This window comes from Harpia harpyja, chromosome 1 (assembly GCF_026419915.1).
Source record: "Harpia harpyja isolate bHarHar1 chromosome 1, bHarHar1 primary haplotype, whole genome shotgun sequence".
In the NCBI taxonomy this organism is placed as follows: Eukaryota; Metazoa; Chordata; class Aves; order Accipitriformes; family Accipitridae; genus Harpia; species Harpia harpyja.
The window spans coordinates 85,136,334-85,160,007 of record NC_068940.1 but is presented as its reverse complement, the minus strand read 5'-3'; the positions used below and the strand labels follow the sequence as shown (position 1 = coordinate 85,160,007).

Genomic DNA, 23,674 nt, shown 5'->3' with positions numbered 1-23,674 from the left:
CAGGGGGGATAGCCTGCTGTGTCACCACAGGCTGCAGGGGCATCCCCTCCTCCAGCGCACCTCCTCCCCCTCCTTCTTCACTGACCTCAGTATCTGCATAGGGGTTTCTCTCACATTCCAATCTCCTCCCCTGCTGCAGGTTCCCCTTCTTAAATCTGTTCTCCCAGAGGCGCTACCACTGTCACTGATGGACTCAGCCTTGGCCAGAGGCGGGTCCAACTTGGAGCCAGGGAAGCTTCCAGCAGCTTCCCACAGCAGCCACCCCTGTAGCCCCCTCCCCACTACCAAAACTCCACCACACAAATCCAAAACACTCCTTCAGGTATACCTATACCACCACTTCTTTTATGCTGTTCCTCGAGAGTCGGGGAAGAGAGGCAGGAAACAGACTGATGAACTACCTCATAGAGAATTTGAATTATAATGTGTTTGGGAAAAAATCCATCCAAGCAAAGATAAAGCTTTACCTTAGGGAAGGCAGGGCAGTTTACTCACCATTTGATATTAAGTTCAATGCAGATAAAGATTAGTTCAAACTTATTCAGCTACGTGCCGAGTGGGGTAAGAATATAGCATATGAAGTAATATGAGATGATCTTAGAAGTTTTGGTAAGTGGTAACAACACTTGAAACAATTTATGAAGTATCTTCTGATTAAAAAGTAGATTTCCATATAGAAGACCATATTTTCATATCTAGTAACATATGAGTGTTTCTTTTTTTTTTTTTTTTTTAAATTCCTATATCGACACAACTCCTCTTCAGGTAATGTAATTGGCAGTCAATAACTGGACAGAGTTTTCTGTTTGATAGCATAGTCCAGTGGGGATTTGCATGTCAGTAAGTAAAAATTTTTATACTTTATTAGTAGGGATGGATACCTTAGACTAACGGACGCATTTAGGAATATCATATGCACAGCTCAGTAGAATGAGGCGTTGCACCACAATTTATCACCATTCATCCTTGTTGCACACAAAGTTATTCTCTTAAGCAGAAAGGGAACTCCTCCCATAAAGGAAGGAAAACAAATTAATCCACATAGCTTCACATCTCCCCAACTACCCAGCCAAATCCACTTCCTCATACCCAACAAAACACAATTAATTTACTGCTAGGTTTTCTTCAGAAGTGTTGTGTCATCCCATCTTCCAGTGACTTGAAGTTCATTTCATTTTGTGTCTCTTCCACAACTTGACACCAAGGCAAAGCCCTCCTAAGCACGCTCAGAAATAATGCCTTTGTTTAGAACAGGAACAGATACCTGTACTTTGGCTGCAGAGTGCATTACCATTTCACTCACCTATTCCCACAAGTACGCCCTCCAAAGCTTACGTATGACATAAAGGAGCATCCAAGGGTTCCCCACAGTTTGAACTCCAAGCCACCACACCCTGCACCGAGAGAAGTTCTCGCATCCTGGACAGCAACTCGCCAAGAAGAGAGAGAACTGATAACAGTTGAAAGAAGCCCATAATTTCACAGACGCTTAGAGGGCTACGGGATTCGCTTGGGGGTCCTGAACCCCACAGACACGTACCGAGTGAGGGGACACGAAAGTGACTTAGAGGAAAGGGATGTCTGGCAGAAGGAGAGCGCAGGAATTCTCCCACAGACGTCCTTCTCCGCACCTGGCGGAGCGCTCCCCCTTCCTCAGCCGGGAAGGGGACCCGCCGGAGCCCCGACCGCTTCCCTCCGCGGCGCGCGCCCCTTTGAAGCCCCGGCGCCTGGCGGCGCGGCGCCGCGCCCCTCCCGCGCGCTGATTGGCTGGCGGCGCCGGCGCTCTGCGGCGCTGTGATTCCGAGGCGCTGTGGCTGCCCGGCTGCCGGGAGGGGAGGGGAGCGGAGCGGCGCGGGGGGGGCCGAGCCGCCCCCGCCGCGGGGACCCCGGCGCCTCCTCGCCCGACCTGCCGCCTGCCTCGGGGCGCTCCTCCCGCGCGGACCGGTGCGGTGGGAGGAGGAGCGGGGAAAACACGGGGGCTTCTTCCTCTGCGTGCGGCGGCGGCGGCGGGCGCAGCATCCTCGAGACCGGGAGGCCGGGAACAAAGGCTCCGCGCCAGCCCCGGCGGCTCTACCTGCCCCCAGCGGAGATGGCGTCCCTCGGCTTAGGGGGGCTCAACGTCTCCGCCCGCAGGAAGAGCGTCCCGTCTCGCAACGCCGCGGTGGAAAGGCGGAACTTGATCACGGTCTGCAGGTGAGCTGCCGGGCCGGGCCCTGCCCTGCCGTGCCCTGCCTTGCCTCGCCTCGCCGTGCCCCGCCCCGCCCGAGGGGACCGTTCCTCTCGCCCTCCCGCCGCTTTGGCCGCTGCAGCCCTGCCTCAGGGGACCGCGCTGCCCCCACCCCGCGCAGGTGACCGGCGGCCCCTGCTCGTGGCGGCCGCTCGGGGGCGGGAGCGCGGGCGGCAGCCCCGCCGCAGCCGGCGGCCGCTCTGTCAGGAGGGAGGCCGGGGGGGGGGGTGTCGGCCGTCGGGGGCACGTAGCGGCGGGAGAGGGCAGCCTCCTCCTCCTCCATCCTGACTCAGCTCCTTCGGGAGCGTGTGCGTGAGGGGCGCTCACCCGGCGGCCGAGGGGCAGGGGCGCGCCTGGCGGCGGCGCCGGCCGCACCGGTGCATCGGGGCGTTGAATGGTCTTCGGGGCGGGGAGGGGGTTGGTTTTCAGCGCCTTGATCGCGTTCCTGGGCGAAAGGCGTGTGCCGGAGCAAGGTAGGGCAGGCTAAACTCTCAGCGATGTTGAAGTGAGGTTTTCGTCTTCGTGCAGATAGAATTGGTGTAGCGTCGATTTCTCTTAAACTGACGCGGTACGGCCGTTTTTGAAGTTTAGACTTAATATATGTTGGACGTGAAGTGAAACCTAAAACTGTTTTTCCACGCTGCTGTAGAAGTGGCTAACCGTGTGTTCTTGCTAAAGCACCGGTGCCGCAAGAGCAGTCCCGAGGAGGCTGCGTTCACAGCGGATATTTTTGTCTCCAAAATCTAGATCAGGAGATCCGCAGTATAGGCTAGATCTAGTGTATTCAAATATGGGGTTTTTTAGCGTCTTAGTGCTGAGCTTATAGAAGCTTAATAATACTTTCTATGGCTTTCTAAGCGTTTCCACTGCTGTCATGGTTGAATTCATGTAGCATTTCCAAGTGTGCAGTACTGACCCATTACATCATGGCAAACTTTTAAATACATGAATATGCTGGTACCAATGACTCCATTAGTTCGTTTCAGTTGCTAAATTTTGAAGTTATCAAACTAATTTGAATATTATCTGGAGAAGATCTTCAACAGACTCATGTGAGCTATGATATAATTTTAATTCTCACAAATTTTAGTAATGTTCCAGGACAACTATTAGATAACTTTGTACCCTCATCACTTAATGCTGCAGCAGTATTTTTAAAAACAGTTTAGAACCCCATATCCTTCCTCCTTTTTTTTTCTTTTATTGTACATTGTTAATAGGTTTCACAGGGTATAACTGCACCATTCAGCTACCGAAAGGAATTTGCTTCAATATTCCTTCAAGTCCTAGTGTCTGGGTTTCAGAGTAGCATCGATACTATTCTGTCTTTACCCAGGCTTTTATGCTTACCTTTACTCTGACCTGTGAAAAAGGTATGCCACAAAAGCAAAGAAAAAGATTTTTATCAAACTTGCTGAAGCAGATCAAATAGAAGAAACAGAAGTTTCCAGTTTTGCTGTTGTTACAGAGATACAGATATTGCCACTCTGCAGGCTTGGGAAAATACTGGTTTTGACAAGCAATGACATAATTGTACAGAATATGTACAGAAACAGTTCTTTTTAAAGGAGTATATTGTATTCTTCAGAGCTTGCTATTTTTTTCTGCCTCCTCAGTTGAGAGGAACTCTTCTGTAGTCTGTGCTGTTAGATGTTATTTTTTGGTTTGTTTATTTCATGTCCTTGTCCTGCAGTTGAAATGATGTTGTAACATATTTAAAGATGCTTAGAAATCTGAGGGAATTCAGTCAAACACATATGAAACAAAGAGCTACTGCAGAAACTACTTGAAATTGGTGTATTTTAATTATTTTCAGTAAAACAATTTAATTTTGCTATGTCCTCACAAAACCTGAAGTTCTTAGTTTGTGAATACACCTTAAAATTTGGAAAGGATGATGAGGAAAAAGCTTTTACGTTATTATGGTGTGCATACATTTATTTATATTTTTATTCTTCTGCCAGTGTAACAGTAAATGTTTAAAATATTTCTGTGTTTTACTGTAGTTATTACACATTTTATATTATTGAAAAGTGTTATTTGTTAGGAATAGCCAAATTAGTATCAAAACCAGTAAGATAATAGTAATTTTCAATCAAAATCCTATGAGATTGTGAAATATTTCTGGTAAAAATAGCTCCAATGAATTGATTCAATTAAATTTGGATGATATGGCTTGCTACCCAGTGAAGGTGAGAGATCACAAGGAAGATACTCTTCTGAATTACCATCTGTTAACAGTCTCTGATAATTTAATAAACTACTTTCGTCAAAGCCTCAATTCAGTAGATTTTTACTTAATAGTTAAACCAGGCTTTAGGTTTTTAGTCTTTTCTTACAGTGGTGATATCTAACTTCTCATGTGGATGTGGATAGTTTCTTATATTTACAGCTTTGGAAGGAACAGTTTGTTTCCACTAAAATGTTGAGTGGTGCTGTAGCCATGGGAAGTATCGTAGTTACTTAAGTTCCATAAACCAATTGCATGTGAAAATACATGGTTATGTTTGTGTAACTGCACAGCCGTGATTTAAATTGCAATTATTTTTAGGATTTTTTTTTTGTTTGAATAAGTAATACATGTTCTAAGTTCTGTCCCTCTCCCTACCTTTTTTCCTTAATAGTTTGATGCCTTCCATTTTCCAGTAAGTGGTCCTGGGATTTTGAGGTTGTTCTAGGTTGTTCATCTTGTTTTAATCTAGTCTTCCCTAAGATTCATAGATCAGAGATCTATATAGATACAGAACCACTAAAAAAATAGACACAGGCCTTGGAAGTGAGGGTCATAGCTTAAATACAGAATGTTAACACAGAATTTAACAACTGTCAGGAAATTTTTTTTTTTTAAATAGTGATTTTGCTAACATGCATTAGAGCTGTTGCAGTGACATTGACCCTTAGCCGAACTGTCTGGTTTCGTGTCCAAGCCATGTTCTCCAGCATAAGGGATGTTAGTTTATAATCTTGGGGATTATTCTATATTAATAGTTTACGTTCTTTAAAATGGCATTTTAATGTGACGTTTCCCAATTTGCAAGTTAAATAAATTTGACAGAATCCTTCCATTCATTTGAAAACTGACAGGAGCTGAATCTGACAATGAAAAGTGACAAATTCATATAGCAGTCAAATTTTCTGCCTATTTGCTTTTTGATTAGAGGCTTGTTGCTGTTTTGGAAATAAGCCTATAGACCTGGGATATATCCACAAAAGGTTTGGCTTTGGTTTGGAGTTACTCGAGAAATTTAGGAGACCTTCTTGTGCATCTTGCAAAACACTGGAAGAACCTACCCCCAAAAGATTGCTATAAATCTTATCCAAGAATGTTTCCCTCTTACATAATTTGGAAGGTCTTTTTAAGGTTGGAGAATGCTACTATTTCTACAACTTATTTTGTCTCAAGCAAGACTAGATTTGTGACAGAGAAGAATATGTAAGAATCTGAAAACATCAGAGTTCACAAAGGTCATTTAGAAACACTGATATTGGAATCTCTCCAAAGGCAGTTACTGTATGAAAAAAAAAAAAAACCAAACCAGAACAACCCTATTGTTGCAGTGAAACAGTGGGAAATGACTGGATAAAAGACATTTTTTTCAGAGAGTCTTGAAGCAACAGGTATTGGAACTATATTACTCCTCTGTTCCTACAGTCCACCAAAAAGTTCATCTTAGAAAATTTTAAGTTTGTTTTCAAGCCACTTCACTTTCTTGTGCCTTTTTGTTACAATTTCTCTGTTAACCTGTGAAGTATAGGTAGACTGTTGCTCTAGAGTGCAGTGCTGCTGGAGCAGCCCAGTGGAGAGAAGACGAAGTTGGGGGCAACCAAGGGAAAGAAGAAAGCTGCTCTAACTCTACCTATTTGGACATTTTTTTCTTCATAGCTCTTGTGTACTTTAGACCTGACATTTTCTTTCTTGACTTTCAGTCCTGAAGTGGTTCCACATAACTGTGCAAGAACATGGGCTTCTTTTCTGGGGGGCTGTACACTGGAAACAACATATGAGCTATCTTTCATGACTTAAGTGAAGTTGCTTACCCAATGCTTACAGTGTAACCTCTTTTCAAAGACATCACTTCTACATACCTTAAATCCTTTTTCCAGTCTGTGCAGTAAGCATGGTGAAGTGTGAATATCTAATGTGCAAAGTGTGCTTGTGACTTTTAGCTTACACTTTGAGATATGTTTGCCTCTCTGTAGTGCTGCAGGAAAAAAGAAAAAAAAACCAACCAAAACCACAACACAGAAGTATTTGCTTCAGATTTTATTTTTTTTTTTAAATCTCCCCCAAAATATTTCCAGTCAATCAAATTTTGCCTGGTAGCACTGTTATCTTCCTGATCTGTGGAAATAAGGTATACATAGTGTACATACTCACACTCCCTGTCAGTTCTCCTAAAAGCTAATTTCAGCCAAACTTGACGTAGCTATAAAGGTTGTTTAGGTTTCTGGTGAAAGTGTAGAGAGATGGAAATTAATATTTCTACGGAGAGCATGGTGGCAGTAATATGAGCACTTAAAAAGACCACCATTAATGATGATCAGCGGTTAGACTGTCTTTTCTAATCAGACCCTAGGTATTTAAAAATTGTTGTGTTCTTAAAAACTAGATATAATTTTTTTTTCTTCAATTGAATTGCAGAATGCTTTAAAATTAAAAAAAAACCCTTATCTGTGATTTTTAGAAGTGTATGTGAATTGCTTTTAAGTGTTTCTTCTTCAATATATATCCATTTCTGAATATGTATCCCATACAATATTAACCAGTGAACTTTTAAATAGGACACTGAATAGAGGAAAAATAGGCATAGCTATATATTATATACTACTCTGTTTTGCAGTTTATGGATGATCACATCCCGATCATGTCTCTGAGTTTTAAGATGATATTCCTATATATAGTCTGGTACATTACACTGCTAACTCACTGACTCTCTTGTGTGTGTACCTGTGAGTGATATGCTGCACCTTCTCTTTTTCAGACCTGCACAGTGTGGGAAGAGTCTTGTTACAGTTAATACCAACTTAGTCATGGCATTGCTGTATGCATTTGTTTTTAAAAATTAAGAAGTTTTTTTATAGATAATTTCACAGCTCTGGTATAGCTTTGAGGAAGCCATCATTACTGCCATTAGAGTAGTCAATAGCAATGATAGTGACTAGGTAGAAATTTACTGGTGGGCATGCATGTCTCTCACTTACTCAAAATTGGTTAAAAATGTGGAGGAGTTCAAAACTGAGTCATAACTTGGCACTGCAGAAGCAGCTTCCTCCCCCACCCTTCTCACTCCTAATTCCTGTCCTGCCCAAACCACTGCAACAATAGAAGCCTGCAGGAAAGGTAGGATGGGGAGTCTTTATTCAGAAGTTTACTTAGTTTAACATAATTGAGTTGAAACGCTTGAAATATATATATCAATTCAGTTTGAGCATAATTAGTTTCATTTAGTAAATGAGCATCAGGCAGCTGTGCTGACTCTGCTAAAGACGCAGTTCAGTTACTTCACAGTACAGAGCATTTGAAAATCGTACTGCTGGTTTAAGGAGTCTCATTCCTGCCCATGCCTATACAGTATTCTGTTTCTGCAGGTGTGCTCTAGAACTGTTTGTGTTGAGATGCTGTGAGCATATTTAAGAGTCACTCCACCCCTCCTCTCAAGTACTGAAAATCTAGGTCAGTTCATAGTGAGCCCCATAAAAAGTAGAACTGACACAACTGAGGGAGTGGTGTGCTCAGGTGTAGGGTCTGGGATGAGCAGGCACAGTGAGAACTTCCTAAGATGGTACTGTTGAAGTTTGGGTGTTGTGAAAACTATTGCCTCAGGCTCTAGTATGGCTCCATTGATACAAACAAGGATTGTTGCAAAAACCACAATAAATGCCTCAAAGTAAGTGTTACTTTCAAAGTTGAGGACATATGAAACTTGCCTTGAAACTGAAAACTGAAGAACAAGGAGCAGAAAGGAGAATAAAAATGGATTATGATTAAAATGGTGAAGGCAAGAGAAAAATCAGTTTTTGTCTTGTTTCTTGAAGTTTAAACTATCTTCTTCTGAATAAGAATGAAATTGTGTAAGTGCAGGTGTAACCAAACACAGCTAACTGGCTAATTGACTAGTTATATCTTGTCTGCTTTTTACAGTGGCTTGATTCAGCCTTTCCAATTTCAAGTGTTAGATCATTTAAATTGATAGCTTTTCTGGCATAATAATGAAGTAATATGGTGCTGAATAGGGATTACCCCTGTTCACAGGGAAATCAGCCTGTCGAAGTTAATGCACAGAGTTAACAGTGCATAAAATTTCAGTTTTATAATATGTTTGGATTATTCTTGCATTAGGATGATATTACAGTGTTCTCATAATAGGATAAAGTTTATACTTCTGATTCTTGGGCATGGATTTTGGGAATAAAAGGAGCATTGACGAAATGTCAAGCAAAAATTATGATGTTTAGGATTACAAAGAGAAATTTATGTTGGGTACTTTTGAGTGCTTGTTTTTCTACAGCTTTATTAAAATAGTTTAGAGAAGAGGGAAATAATTACAAAATAATTAGCTCACTTCTACATGGAAAGTGTGGGGATTTTTGTTTTCTTTTTGGTTTTAAGTCTTTATGCCTAAGACTAACAATTATAATTGTATTTCCAGGCTATTTCTTGATGTGGTATGTGTTTGTGTTGCTCTGACTGAACTTGAAATCACCAAGGTGGTTTTCTGGTTCTTTGCTCATTTGGTTTATACAAACTACTGTCCTTCTATAGAGGACCAATAGCTATCCGTATAATTTATGATTGTGCTGTGCTTTTGCTCTAGGTTTTCAGTCAAGACTCTGATTGACCGTTCCTGTTTTGAGACTATAGATGATACTTCCCCTGAATTTAATAATTTTGCAGCCATTCTGGAACAGATTCTAAGTCATCGACTGAAAGGTATGTTAATTAACCTCCTTTCTGGTGATGTTTTTGCCATGAGAATTTGTTTATATGAAACCAGTGTACATCTGTAGAAGCTCCTTGAGGCTGAATGAAAGTGATGGCTTGCTTTGTGTGTCTGTCCCTTTGCTATTGCCTTCCTGATTGTTTGCATTACTGTCGAAAAGTGAAGGAAACGGTTTTTGTGAAATACGTTTCCAGTGTTCTTGTTGGAGGCCTCCTTGGCTGGTAATTAAGCAAGTGGATGTTGCCATGGTGCTGAGCTGTCTGCTCTTCTGCTTTATGATAAGGCTGTGTCCTAAGCATCTGAGTCTGAAAGAAAATTGCAGTGTTTTCTGCTTTAACAGAAGCTATAGAGAGCATATCTGGGGTGCTGCTCCCTTTTTTCTTTCTCCCTTCCCTGCTTTTGTTGCCTTCTTTTCCAGATACTGTGTTTAGGTCCTTTCATTCCCACCCCACCCCGCCCCCCCCGCCCGCAGTGAACTTGTTTTTTGCTGCTGGAATGCAATGGATCTGGATTAAATTGCTTTTGAGAAAGGTCAGTTGTTTGTTGATTTTCCTCTTTATCGGAGTCAGATGTTGTTCTAACTCAAGAAAATGTCTGTTTGCATTTTCTGATTGTTCTAGGGGAAGCTGCTTTGCTAAAAGAACAGAGCGTGCCTTAGCAGTAGCAGTTGCTAGAAAGGGACTTTGGAAGCTTCTCCTCATTTCTCAGTTCTGTGTACAGTTTCTGAAATTATTTGAGGATTATGAAGGACATCATAATCATCTAAATATAGAAGTGTAATATGGCAATCTACTCCTTTTCATACTTTTGCTTTTTAATATTCATAACTTTGTGAACAATATTGTGTGTAGGCTGACATTTGAGTAGCACAATTACTACCTGCTGTCATTCTGTCAGAGAAGAAAAAAAAAAATCACACAGTGGGGTAGAAACATAGTGTTTGTCACATTGTGACAAAGATTATTGGAGTGATTATGGGTACTTAGCAACTTGACACTGCAGGGAAATTGCTCTGTTTTCTCCTTCTCCCTCAGCTTCAGTGAAATTGCTCTGTTTTCTCCTTCTCCCTCAGCTTCAGTGATGTTTGAGCAAAAATCATTATGAATTTTATAATTTTTTTCCCTTTAATATTTTTTTCCCCAACATTCTTTTGCTTCACAGTCTATTATTCAGGACAGGCAGTACAGAGAAGCCGCCTTGACAGGTTGGCAAATGGGTTACAGGCAAATGAAATTTGCAAGTAAAAAATTATTTCAAATAAGAAATAGAGAAAATCAAAAAGCTAAATTGTTGTTTCAGTCTTCCCCTTGTAATTACCAGTTTTTCTAAGTTTGCAGAGTTAAATAAAAATACGGAAAAAGGCAGCAACTTGTGCATCATATTGCAAACAGGGAATATTTTGGTAATAAGCTAGATCACTGTGAGTAATTGTTTTATTCTTTAAAAACTTGAAAGGGAAATTAAGATAATAAATGTACCATGACAATTCAAAATTCAAGAGGGTATATATTATACAACACCGGGCTTGAAAGAAATTGCATTTTATTGATGGAAAGGACTGATATATTCTGAATGCATGTTTTGTGTCAGTAGGAGCACACTAAAAGCAGACTGGTGGTTGCAGTGGGTTGTATAAAATGTTTTAAAGCAGGCAGAATATACATGATCTGTTTGTCTATGGTAAGATAAATGGTTTCATTGTATCAAAGTTGTCAGGATAATGCCATGGCAGTGTAGTTAAACAGATGATCAGATTTCAGAGTTGGAATATATAGAACTTTACTTTCTTAAGGTCATGGCAAGTAACAATTCTTAATCTTTAATTTCCTTTGGAAGTACTGGGTGAGGAAGGAAGAATTAAAAAAAAAAAGTATTTAATTTCCATCGTAAAGGACTAAGTTTACTTTTATTAGAAAACTTTTACTGGCAACTGTCTTTTCTGACTTTAAATACAATATGTTTTTAAGGAACAAAGCATAGTCTTGACAGTCACTATAGTGACTGTTGTTGCTTATTGGTTTCATGTTCAGATAGGATCCAGACAAAGCAAAATGGAAGGAATAAGGACAGCCAAAAATGGAAAAAAATGTTCAACTACAGGGATTAGAATTTTATGCTTTTCCAGAAACCATTGCAATTAAGAATTCTGATATAATAGTTCTTCAAGCCTCATCTTCCTGGCTGTTCTGCAAAAAATGCTAGTTATAGCAATATGAGCGCCATTTTTAAATTGATTTTTGATAGGTAACTGTCGCGGTCGAGACAGACAAACGACACGTACGCATTCTTATAGTACAAGCAAAGAAGGTTTTTTTTATTAATACAAGCCAGCAAATTTATACCCATTATACTTGTCACCTTGTACATATGTCTGTCCCTTATTGGTCAAAAAGTTGTCAGAAGTTGTTTTTCTCACCCCTCATTGGGTGACTTTTTCAGGTTCCTTATCACAACTGCAAATGGTCAACACGTTCCTTAAACTTAGTTTCCCAGGCATGCTTCTCGTTCTTTCTTGTTCTCTCATGGGAACACTGTAATCTTGTCAAGGTCAATATCCTCCCCAGGCCCCTCAGTCCAGCCAAGGTCCTCCACAATTCCCCCTTTTGTTTTTGCGCCAAATATGCCATGTGAATTGTCTGCTGCAGGGCCCTTTGCAGCAAGGACAGCACACATGGGAGGATGCTCAATACAATGATAATAATTGCCAATATTAATAATCTTGTTTCCAATACTCCCTTTAACCACCCTCCAATCCCCCATTGAGAGAACAAGCCATCCAACCCAAAAAACCCAACATCTTCTGTCAGCTTCTGCACCTCCTTTCACAGCTGTTGGATACTCTGGGACACTGACACCGAATGATCTGATAGGTTCATACAACACATACCATTAAGGTTTTCACAACTGTGGCCATGGGCCAACAATAGAAAATCAATAGCTGCTCTGTTGTATAGCGTAGCATGGCATATAGAATCTATATCTAGCAATAATCCAGAAGGAGCTTGTGATGTAGCATTGCTTTGCGTTCTTAGCCAGCATCCCTCTTGGCCCATAGCATTTGCAAGCGTTACCCATACATTCATCTTGGGCTGCGATGGTACCCATATTGCAGCCACTACTCTGAGGAGACTGCAGCAGGCGATGACGCTTCTAAGTAGGGTTTTACCAGTCGTGCCGGCACTCATCGCGGTCCAGTATCTGTGGAGACACAAGCATAACCTCAACCCCAGGTTAATAAGTCACAAGGTGCAGACCATTGACCCATCTGCAGGTCCCGTATCTGAACCTTAACCCCGGGGGTCACACCAGATATACTCGTCAATGACCCAAAATGATGCAGCATTGGTGGTTGTTGAACATCATCAGTGACCTGCAAAAAATTTAATACATAATTGGCCTTGTTAAGTCAAGCCTCCGGGCCCTCACCCATCATTTCCCCTTTTTGTTTTTGAAGCATATGTTTTAGAGTTTCATGGGTGTGTTCTACAATGCCTTGTCCTGTGGGAGAATGAGGGATACCGGTGACATGGGTAATTCTCCAAAGCTGTAAAAAGGTAGTCACCTTGGTAGAAGGATAGGCTGGATCGTTGTCAGTCTTAATCTGTTGAGGTACACCAGTCACAGAAAACGCTCGTTGTCAGTGTTGAATAACATCTCTGGTGGCTTTACCTGTATGAGTGGTGGTAATAACAACAGAAGAAAAAGTATTAATAGACACATGCACATATTTCAACCACTCAAACTCAGGAATATGTGTCACATCAGTCTGCCAGATTTGCAAGGCTCGAAGGCCTCTAGGGTTGGTTCCATAATAATGAGGTACATGGTGGCCCTGACAGTCAGGGCATGCGGCAACGATGGCACGAGCCTCAGAGTTCGACAATCGAAATTGCTGCTTTAAGGCCCAATGTCCTTGGTGAAAAAACCGATGAGCTTCGATCGCCTGTGTCTCACATTTGGTACTGGACCTATTGCCACCCCCGATACGAGAGCATCTGCACGAGCATTCCCTTCCACAATAAAACCAGGCAAGCTTGTGTGGCTTTTAATATGCATGACATAATATGGGGAGTGGTGTTCCTGAATTTCCATCCATAACAGCTTCAACACCCCAAATAACTTTTCATTTCCCACCTGACCAAGCACAGCCTTATCCAATCTTTGAACGAAACCCGCCACACAAGCTGAATCGGTGACAACGTTTACAGGATCTGGAAAATGTTGAAACACCATCACCATTGCTCAAAGTTCTACAACTTGAGGGGAGCCTTCTTGCTGTTCTATCTTCTGTTGCCATTGCTGGCCATCATGCCACACAATGGCTGCTTTTCCTTTTTTTCCTGAACCGTCAGTGAACACCACACCGTGGGACCAATCACCGGCACTGATTGACTTAGTTGCTTTTGTGTAAAGCGTATTTGACTTCCCATTTTAATTAACAGATGAGAGGGAAGATGATACCCAATTTGCCCAGTATAATTTGCCAAGGCTGCTTGCAATGCGGAGCTATTAGCGAGACACCATTCAAAAGAATCAGTTTTAACAGGCACAGTGATACATTCCGGGTCCCTGGCTATCAATTCCATACATCGAACTTGGGTCTTTATGATAATTTGGGCTAAAAGCTCAAAAAGACCTGGGGCGGTTTTGTTTGGTCTGAACGGTAAGAAGGCCCATTCTAACACATGCAATGGATCTGGCCAATCAGAATTCCATTGTGCGATCATGGCAAAAGGTACCAATTTGTCTATTAATACAAAAACCTGAATTGAAACTGTCAGATCAATTCTCCACACATGTCTATGCACAATTGCTTGCTCTACTTCTGTAATTACTTGTTTTGCCTCAGGGGTTAATGCCCGTGGTGCAGCAATATCTGTATCACCCTTCAATAAATCCAAAAGTGGCTGTAATTTCGATGATGGTAACCCTAAATAGGGTCGAACCCAATTGATTACTCCAGCCAATTTTTGTATATCATTTAAAGTTTTTATTTCCAATTGTAACTGAATGGGTTGTGGTGTGACCGTCTGATTTAATACTTTCATACCTAAATACAGCCACGGCTGTTGATGCTGTATCTTTTCAGGTGCAATAACTAGGCCTAATCGCTGTAGTGAATCACGTGCTGTGACTTCCATTTTGCTTAACATCTGTTGAGATGGAGCGGCTAACAAAATGTCATCCATATAATGATAACAATAATGTGTTGGGAATGCAGTACGAACTGGACTTAAGGCCTTTGCCACAAACCACTGACAAATGGTGGGAGAATTTTTCATTCCCTGAGGCAAAACTTTCCAATGATACTTTTTTGCCGGCTCACTGTTGTTCACTGAGGGTACAGTGAAAGCAAACTTCTCCATATCAGGTGTGGCTAAAGAGATGGTGAAAAAACAATCTTTTAAGTCCATTATAGTAATTTCTCATTGTATTGGAATCATAGTTGGAGAAGGTAACCCTGGCTGCAATGCCTCCATGGTTGCTATTACCTCATTAATCTTTTGTAAATCATGTAATAGCCTCCATTTTCCAGATTTCTTTTTGATCACAAACACTGGTGTGTTCCATAGGCTATGAGAGGTCTCAATATGTCCTGCAGCCAATTGTTCTGCAACTAAACATTTCAAGGCGAGGAGTTTTTCTTGATTGAGGGGCCACTGATCCACCCACACTGGTTTATCTGTTAACCAGGTCAGTGCCAGGTCGGGTGCTCCACGCCCTGCAGCACAGTGGCCCCTATGAAAAATCCGTGGTAAGACGCACTCCCCATTGATCCAACACATCTCGACCCCATAAATTAAGCGGCAGAGTGGTGACATATGGCCTCACAGTGGCTTTCTGTCCTCCTGGGTTACTTATTAGCACAGGTTTTGCTGCAATAAAACTATTTGAAACTCCACCTACACCCAACACTCCTTCCGCATTTACAACCAATGGCCACGAGGGGGGCCAGTTACGCTGCGCTATGATGGTCATATCAGCCCCAGAGTCCAGCAAACCTATCAATTTTATCTGTGATGGGGATGCATTTGCCATAGTGAGGGTACAGGTCATTTCTGGCCTGCTTTCCGTAATGCTTTGCGACCAAAATACCTGCGGCTTTCCAGTGGACCCAAAACCTTGAGTACCATGAATTACCTGTTCTGTCGCAGGCACACAGCTCATAAATGGTACGAGTTGAGCAATTCGTGTGCCTCCTTTTATAGTGACTGGAGGGGTTGCAGTAGATACTATTGCACATATTTGCCCGTGATAATCAGCATCAATAACTCCCACATGTACAATTAACCCTTGCAAAGTACTACTTGATCATCCTATTAGTAAGGCACTTAATCCTTTACCAATCGGTCCCCAGGCTTCCAGGGGCACTTTATGCACTCCTTGGGTAGATAAAGTTACTGTGTGGGCGGTGCATACATCCATCCCGGCTGCTCCTTGGGTTTGACCCCGTAACTTGTCACAAAGGCTTGTGGTGTCTGCGCTGGCTGTTGTACCAGAAAGGGGTTGCCAGAGTGGTAGGGCATTAGTGTCTGCACGCGTCCCTTCGCGCTCTTTCTGCCGTTTCCTGACTAGAGGAGTTGACCGTTAGCATGAAATTTAGATTTACATTGCTTTGCAAAGTGTCCCAGCTTTCCGCACTTAAGACATGTAGCTGCTCCCATGGCCACCTGCCCGGCTCCTCCTTTTCTATTTTTGGCAGGACAGTTAGCCTTGACATGTCCAGTCTGCCCACAGCAGTAACATTTCTGATTAGACATACGCATTGCAGACATAGCTGTAGCTAATGCAGACATTTTGTGTGCAACAGAGCCCACCTTCCCGCAAGCCGTAATCATAGCTTCTAGGGTTGGATCCCCAGGGAGCGCCTCAATCACCTTTTGACAATCTGCGTTAGCATTGTCACAGGCTAACTGTTTTACCAGCATTTCTCGTAAATGTGCATCAAATACCTGTCGTTCTGTAGCCCCTATCAATTTCTCTACAAACAACAGAAATGGCTCTTTAGCCCCCTGTTTAATCATGGTATATCTTGCCTTAGGCTCTGCCAGCTCCGCCGTTCGGCGCAAAGCTTCTACACCAATAGTCTTTACTTGTTTCAATACAAGTGGATGCCATTGAGCCTGATGTTGAGGATTATTAAATTGACCAGTCCCAGTCAGAACATCAGCTCCGTTACCATAACGTGGATCGGTTTGTGAAAGCTGCAAATTGTGTACTGCTTGCACCTCTGCTCTCTGAGTCCAGATACTACGAAAAATGGCGCATTGCACAGGTTGGAAAATAATTTGAGCAACATCATAAGGTGTCATTTCTTCCATAGTTAATAGGCGTATTAATTGTATAACTGCGGGGGAGTTGGGACCATATTGCGCAGTTGCCTTTTGTAAATCCTGTATAACTTTCCACGAATATGGTCTATGTTCATCCCTAATTCCTTGTCCTGGACCACCCCATACCACGGGGAAAGTCATTGCCCCAGTCCCCCTTAAATTCTTTTCATCGGAGTTGCCTGCTGTTACAGGAACGTTAATTTGCTCGGATAGGTCCCAATTTCCTTCTTGCAGAGCTCGAGCTTTCACCTGCTGCCAGAATTTCAGGGGGTTGTGGGGACTGACAATAATTCGAGCCGGCGGAAGGACCCAGGGCTGTCCTCGGCAACGCGATCCTCCCTGTAATTGTCCCTCCTTCGGTGTTCCCGCAGACCCCCCAGATTCAGGATCCCCCATATTATTGTCCATGGGATCATCCCAATCCTCTGATGTTTCGGCTGGCAGAGGGGGGTACAGGCATGAGGTGCCCTGTTCCCCTCCCCGCGCCCGGGGGGGGCTATTCATCCCTTCTCGATCCTCTGAATCAGGCGGCAAGGGGGGGGACGGACGGGTTAACCGGCGCCTCTGCCGTTTCAGCGGGGCATACGTCACTACCAGGAAGCAAGGCCTGGGACCGCTTATATGTTCTATCTTTAATAGTCCGAGGATGTCCTCAGGGCTGCTCATCATCGGAGTCAGCAACGAAAGGGTTCTTTTGTCGGCCCCGTGGCTTTGGCCGCCCTGCACGCTCGCCAGAGGACTGGGCAACAGACCCCACGTCCTCTGTGGGAGAGGACTGCCCTCCCCCCACGATAGGGACGTCTGGCTCCTTCGTCCTGTCCCTTTGTTCTTTAAAGTCTTTGGCGGTTTCTAGGAGCAGGTACCACGTCATCAGGAGGCTGGCTGCCTCCTTAGACCCTCGGGACGCACTGTCAAACAGCTTGTCCCCGAGTCCTTGCCACACAGGCACACTAAATGCAGTCACTGTATCTGCTTTATACCCGTGTTGCTTGCCCCATAAGAGCATTTTCCGCAACATCAGCTCTTCTACTTTAAGTCCTCTCTTTTGCAATATTACTTTCCACATATTTACAATTCTGGCATCCTCTTTACTGAGGGTCCCACCCATGTTCCTGGCAGCATACCTGTTTATCTCCAGGTGTCAAGTATTGGTCTGGACTAGCAGCTCTTCCCGCCGCTCTCAAGCTATGCCAGGCTCCGTCTCCACTGCTCTCCTCGCAGTCACAAGCATTATTTACAGCATCACGTTGGGGTCACCAATTGTCACGGTCGAGACGGACAAACGACACGTACGCATTCTTATAGTACAAGCAAAGAAGGGTTTTTTTATTACTACAAGCCAGCAAATTTATACCCATTATACTTGTTACCTTGTACATATGTCTGTCCCTTATTGGTCAAAAAGTTGTCAGAAGTTGTTTTTCTCACCCCTCGTTGGGTGACTTTTTCAGGTTCCTTATCACAACTGCAAACGGTCAACACGTTCCTTAAACTTAGTTTCCCAGGCATGCTTCTCGTTCTTTCTTGTTCTCTCATGGGAACACTGTAATCTTGTCAAGGTCAATGTCCTCCCCAGGCCCCTCAGTCCAGCCGAGGTCCTCCACAGGTAACTAATCTGAAGTTGCGAGCTCCGAATAACAGAAGCGTCATGAAACAACATTCACAGTGGTTTGGGTGGTTTTGTTAGTTTGTTTTTTCTTTTCAGAATCATTGAAGAATTTAGTCTGGAAAGTACCTTATGAAGTTATCCAGTCCAACCTCTTGCTTAAACTAAGGCTGTCTCAGATTGCTCATGGCATTTTCCAGTTGAGTGTTGAAAATCTCCACGACATTTCTTAAACTCAGTGCAGTTTGCTACAGAATTTTTATTCCCCCCACCACCACCACTTTGTGGTTACTTTTCCGTGATATTGGCCATGGTCTTCGCTGGATCCTGTGGTGAGCCAGACCAGGAAGTCAAACAGGCAGAAAGCTGATGACTTTCCCCATGGATGCACTTCTTTAATGCAGCTGCTCATTTTCTTAAGAGTGGGTTAGATGTGGGTGTTTGCTTAGTAATAAAATGAGGTCAGCATAAATATATCAGCTCACACAACAGAGATCTGTGAATGCTGCAGGTATCTGTTCATGTGATACAGAAGACTTAGCACATATGGCACCAAAATAGTTCCAAAAAAGGTAACATAACATGCCATGGCCAAAAGGCGACATCTGTACTACCTTACAGTTACATGTACACCAATAGCCAATAAGTAGCAGTCAGGAATTAGGCCACTGTTAGAAAAAGCAGTTTGGCTCACAATCTATTTTTGAATTGCCCTAAGGAAGAGAGAGAGAGCGGGGGTAAGCTGTATTAAATGTCTTTTCAGGGATTGCAAGCCATTGACTGCCTTCTGCTCTAGAAAGTGGAGAGAGACTTATCCCTGTACTGTGTAATACTGTATGTGCGGTATACCCGGTACTCCCTAGAAGCTCTGGATTTATTGTGAATGCAGAGTAGACCAAATATGGTAATGAGGAGGGTATAAAGCATGTGTTCTTCCTGTTATTAAAATAAGCTGTGTGGCATGCCTGCTGGCAAGATATGATACTATTGAACAGGACAACTGAAGATCTTGAAAAGGTAGAAGGAGTAACAGGAAGAAGATGAGTGACTAATTACTCTTATTCCTTCTCAGAAATAAGATTGTGCATGGTTTTGTAATGCAGTAGAGAGTAAGTGGTGTTCTGAGTGGATACAGGGACAATGTATTTGAAGGTCTCTGGACCTGTAGTGCTGAAAGGGATTTTACAAATTTGTATACAAATGTATGTGTGTTTGACAATATTTAAGGCAAGCTGGGTAATTTCAGGAGCCATTTTTTCCCACAGATAGTTGTTTGGAATTTCTTCCTTTCTTAACCATTTTGTACTGGGGAGATTAAGCCATATTTTGTAGTTGTCTTGGTGTTTTCTTGTTTTCACTGCTGGCCACAGATTTTTCATGTATATTTCGTGTAAGTGTCCTTTTTATCAGATCAGCTAAGTAAATATAGTTAGTGAAGAAATGGTAGGGGCATCAAAGTGTTTAGCAGCAGTACTTGGGATTTGATCAGAGGTGTATCCTAGCTGATTTAAAACCTGAAGTCAATACAAAGTGATGTATATTTTGTCTGTACTATATCACAATGTTGTATGGTTTTCTGCCTTTTTCTATCAATTTAAATTAGTTTTAACTGAGTTAGTGCTGAAGAACATCAGTAACTATTGTAGATTTTTATGGCCATCATCTCAAATGTTTCTGAAAACTGTTGTAATTTGTTTGTATTTCTTGACTTACTAGGTTTTCATTGTACAGCAAAATGTGTTTATATCCAAACTGCTAGCCAGTTTGCATGCTTTGAAATAGTTTTGGTGTATAAATTGAGTTCTGTCACTGACAACGTATATAATGTATCTTGCTTGTGACTTCTGTAATTTTTGCATTTCATTATTACTGTGAACATACTTGTCATTTATACGCTTATTTGCATTTATCACCATAATGACACGAAAGACTATGCTGTACTGTGCTATTTTGACACTTGCACGACTTTGTATGCCTTTTTTCCTGTACGTACATTTAGAAGGTATTATAAACATATCAAAAGCTTCTGCTAGAGTTGCCCATGGAAGCTGCTTGTCTCTATCTGATCTATGTCATTGCTAATTTTTAGTGACTGTGGAGTTTGCTTGCTTGCTTTTCTATTTTGTTTTAGAAAACGTACTATGAGCAGTAAGCTTCTAGGTTCATCAGTGCTGCTGGAGTGGAAAGATAAATGTAATAATTCTCTTCCTTTCCTCATTCTATAAAACGTTCTAGTTTCACGCATCATCAATACTCTGGTGATAGTAATGGTAAACGGCTGTACTAGTGATGTCACTGGTAAATGTTCAGTTTTTGTACTTTCTCATAGTAAGGTGAATTATTAAATAATTCATTTCTGAAGCAGTGAAAGACTTTTCTTATATCTGCGGTGCACAATTTATCCTTTCCCATATGGTTTTTAGTTTACTTATTTATTTTTAGGTGGGAAAAAAAAAAAGCACTTACTACTATCTGCTATTTCATGGAGTCTCTTTCTTTTTAAGTGATAAATATTGATATAATTTATATTAATCAAAATTCATTGAATTGTAATAATTCAGACACAAACAGTGGTTACAAAGGGAAAGGATAAGAATTATGTCTGCAGAAGACAATTTGTGCTGGTAGGTCTAGGTCAAAGGTTAGGAAGCACAGTTCTTTGAGTGAATAAGGTACAGCTTGTAACGCTGCTCATCCTGAGAGAGACAAGTCTGCTGGATAAAATAGTTAAGGTAGTGGCGATATAATGGGGGTGAAAAGGGTAGGTTAAAGAAATAAGAGCTGATGGCACCACTGTCATGACAAAGACAAAGTCTAAGCATATAGCTGTGGTGGCCCTTTATTTGGTGCAGTAATGCTATTAGCAGTATAGCTTTTGTTACTAGATATAATATTTATACACACATAGTGACCCTATTACTGGTTTTGGCTAAAAAGAAAAGTAGGGCTCTTGTGTAATTTGTGGTTCAGCTCATTTTCCTTTCTCCTGTGTGGAGAAAAATCTTAAATGAATTTATAATTGTCTTGGAAGGCTGTGTTTATGAACTACTGTAAATTTTTAATTTTTAATGATTGGTTCTGTAGGCCCAAAATAAAAGAGTAGGTATCACAGAAATTCCTCAAAGGAATACCATACCAGTTTATTACCAACAGGTTGTATTAAAACTTATTTTTTTCAGGATAGAAAAATTTGCTGCAAACTAAATAATACAGGGAAGTCTGGAGAAAATCTGTACCTTAGAGCATCCTAGTCATTACTACTTTCAACTGTGGAACTTTGTAGATATGAAATTGGACTGTGATTGAGTAAGAATCAAACTGCTTAATGTCTTATTTGTGAAGAATTTTGGGGACATGAAAAAAGATCCGCAACAACTAGTTGTCAGACTGGAGCAGAAATGGGTTGATACAAATAGGTGTGTAGCAGTATTCAAAAATGTGGTGAAATAAAAAAAAAATCACAATATTGTTTCTATTTGCTTTGCAGTTCTGTAGGCAAGAACTGAATTAATTTGAACAATGTTTAATATTAAACATGCAGCTTCCATGCTTATCTAACATTTTTGTTTGGCTGACAAAAACAGTAACGTCATTCCTGTTGGAATAGCCATCAGCTTCTGTGTCTTCTGATGACATATAAACTTCATGGCAAAGACCACATACTTTTTGTCCTTTGGACCTCCCAGGAAACTTACTTTTTCCTTGAGAAGTACTTTGACAGACTGTAAGTTGTATACTAAAACTAGCTTTCAAGTTTATTAGGACCCTTTAAAATTTAGATACAATTTTAGAATCGTAGAACAGCCCAGGTTGGAAGGGACCCCAAAAGATCATCTGGTCCAACCATTTGTGGAAAAGGGAGCCCAGATGATATTATCTAGCACCCTGTCCCTAGCATCACATCTTTAAAATCTCCAGCAATGGGGACTCTGCCACATCCCTGAGGAGGTTCTTCCAGTGAATAGTTGTTCTTACTTTAAAAAATCTCTTTCTCATGTTGAGATGAAACCTCTCCCAGTCCAACTTGTACCCATTGCCCTTTGTCTTCTCCATGTGGCTCCTTGTAAAGAGACAGCCTCCATCCTCTTTAAGTTCTTTAGGTTCAGAAGTACTGCGATGAGTTCCCCTCTGAGTCTTCTCTTCCCTAGGGAGAAAAGACCTAATGCCTTCAATCTTTCCTCATGGGGCAGGTCGTACAGCCCTTTGAACATCTTCATGGCCCTCCTTTGGACCCTCTCCAATCTGTCCGTGTCCTCCTTGAATTGTGGGGACCAGAACTGGACACAATACTCCAGGCACAGCCTGACAAGCACTGAGTAATGAGAGCTATTTCATTCCTCATTCTGGAGAGCTGTTGTGGCTGTGTACATTGAGTGCATTGAGGGCCAAATAGAATTTCATACACTGAAAGTGTTTAAAACTGTAGGGAATATACAGCTTAATATCTTATTTAGTAGTTCTTAAAATACATTCTCACTATTCTGAGACAGTCTTTTCCAACATTTTTCTGTGTATAGAACGATTAAGGAAGTTTTTCTTCAGATGGTGTTAATTACTAGAGTGGGGCAAGGTTTAAAGTTGTAGGGAGAAAATAGTGAAATATAGAAGTCCTTGGTTCACAAAAGGTCCTGAGCCGGCTGTGAGTTTCAAGTGAAGACAATTCCTACTAAAGTCTGAAACCCATCGTACCCTCTCGCAGAGCTGACTGCAAGACGAGAACCCACTGTTATGCCAGTGTTTATTGTAATTATGTGCAGCTTGCTTTGTTGATCAGTGTAAGCCAAATAAGTGCTGTGTGCTGATATGTATTTCTGTTGCAAAGGTATTTTTGTTTTTAAATGATGTGTTTTTCAGGTGTTCATTGGTAAAAGGAATTGCTTTGAATTAGTGACTTCAGAAAACTATAGAGTGAAACTGTCTGGTTTTTGCAGAATATATTCTGTCCTTAAGATAGTTTCAAAAGGCCACAAAAGTTATTTTATGATAAGCTTGCCTTTATTAGCTGGCACTGGAATTGGTGACACAAAGTCATCTTCACACTTAAGTTGCATTTAATTTTGCAGGTATAATCCCCAGGGCAGAAATGTTTCTAGTATGGCAAAGAATAGGAATAATATCTGTAGGTTTTCGTGCTGTTAAAATGCTGTTAAATTCTTGTTGCTGTCCGCTACACTTGGCATTTCAACAAAAACAGTAAGTGCGTAAGAGCACTTGCCTCATGGAAACTCTCTTATTTTAGTGCTTAGAGCTGAGATCTGAATCTACAGCAACTGAAGCACCTTGGGTTTTTGTTTTCCCTTTGACATATTGAGTAATATGTATTAATTCTTCCTGCCTTTTTTTTTTTAACAAGTCTTTTATCAAGCTTTGAATTTAATAAATAAATCCATGAGGCGAAGTAAGCAGATGGGCCACAAAGTTAAGTTACATGCACCCTCTAGGGAAAAAAAAAAACCACCACTTGAATTTCTTAAGAACACAGGGGACAGATCTTTGACATTACTCTGGCTATGCTTGGAGTTAAGATAAGTCATGCTAGATAAAAATATCATTGTCATCATATTTT

The 23,674-nt window shown here is 41.7% G+C and overlaps 1 protein-coding gene across 1 annotated transcript in view; it reads left to right on the top strand.

Annotated features, from left to right (window-relative positions):
* Positions 1 to 1,806: 1,806 nt before the first annotated feature.
* RUNDC3B (RUN domain containing 3B) overlaps positions 1,807 to 23,674 on the top strand; it is a 61,505-nt gene continuing 39,637 nt past the window's right edge. The window contains exons 1-2 of the mRNA XM_052802956.1: positions 1,807 to 2,193; positions 9,043 to 9,158. Coding sequence (XP_052658916.1) covers positions 2,090 to 2,193; positions 9,043 to 9,158 — 220 coding nt within the window. The 5' untranslated portion in view covers positions 1,807 to 2,089. The remainder of the gene's footprint in view (positions 2,194 to 9,042; positions 9,159 to 23,674) is intronic.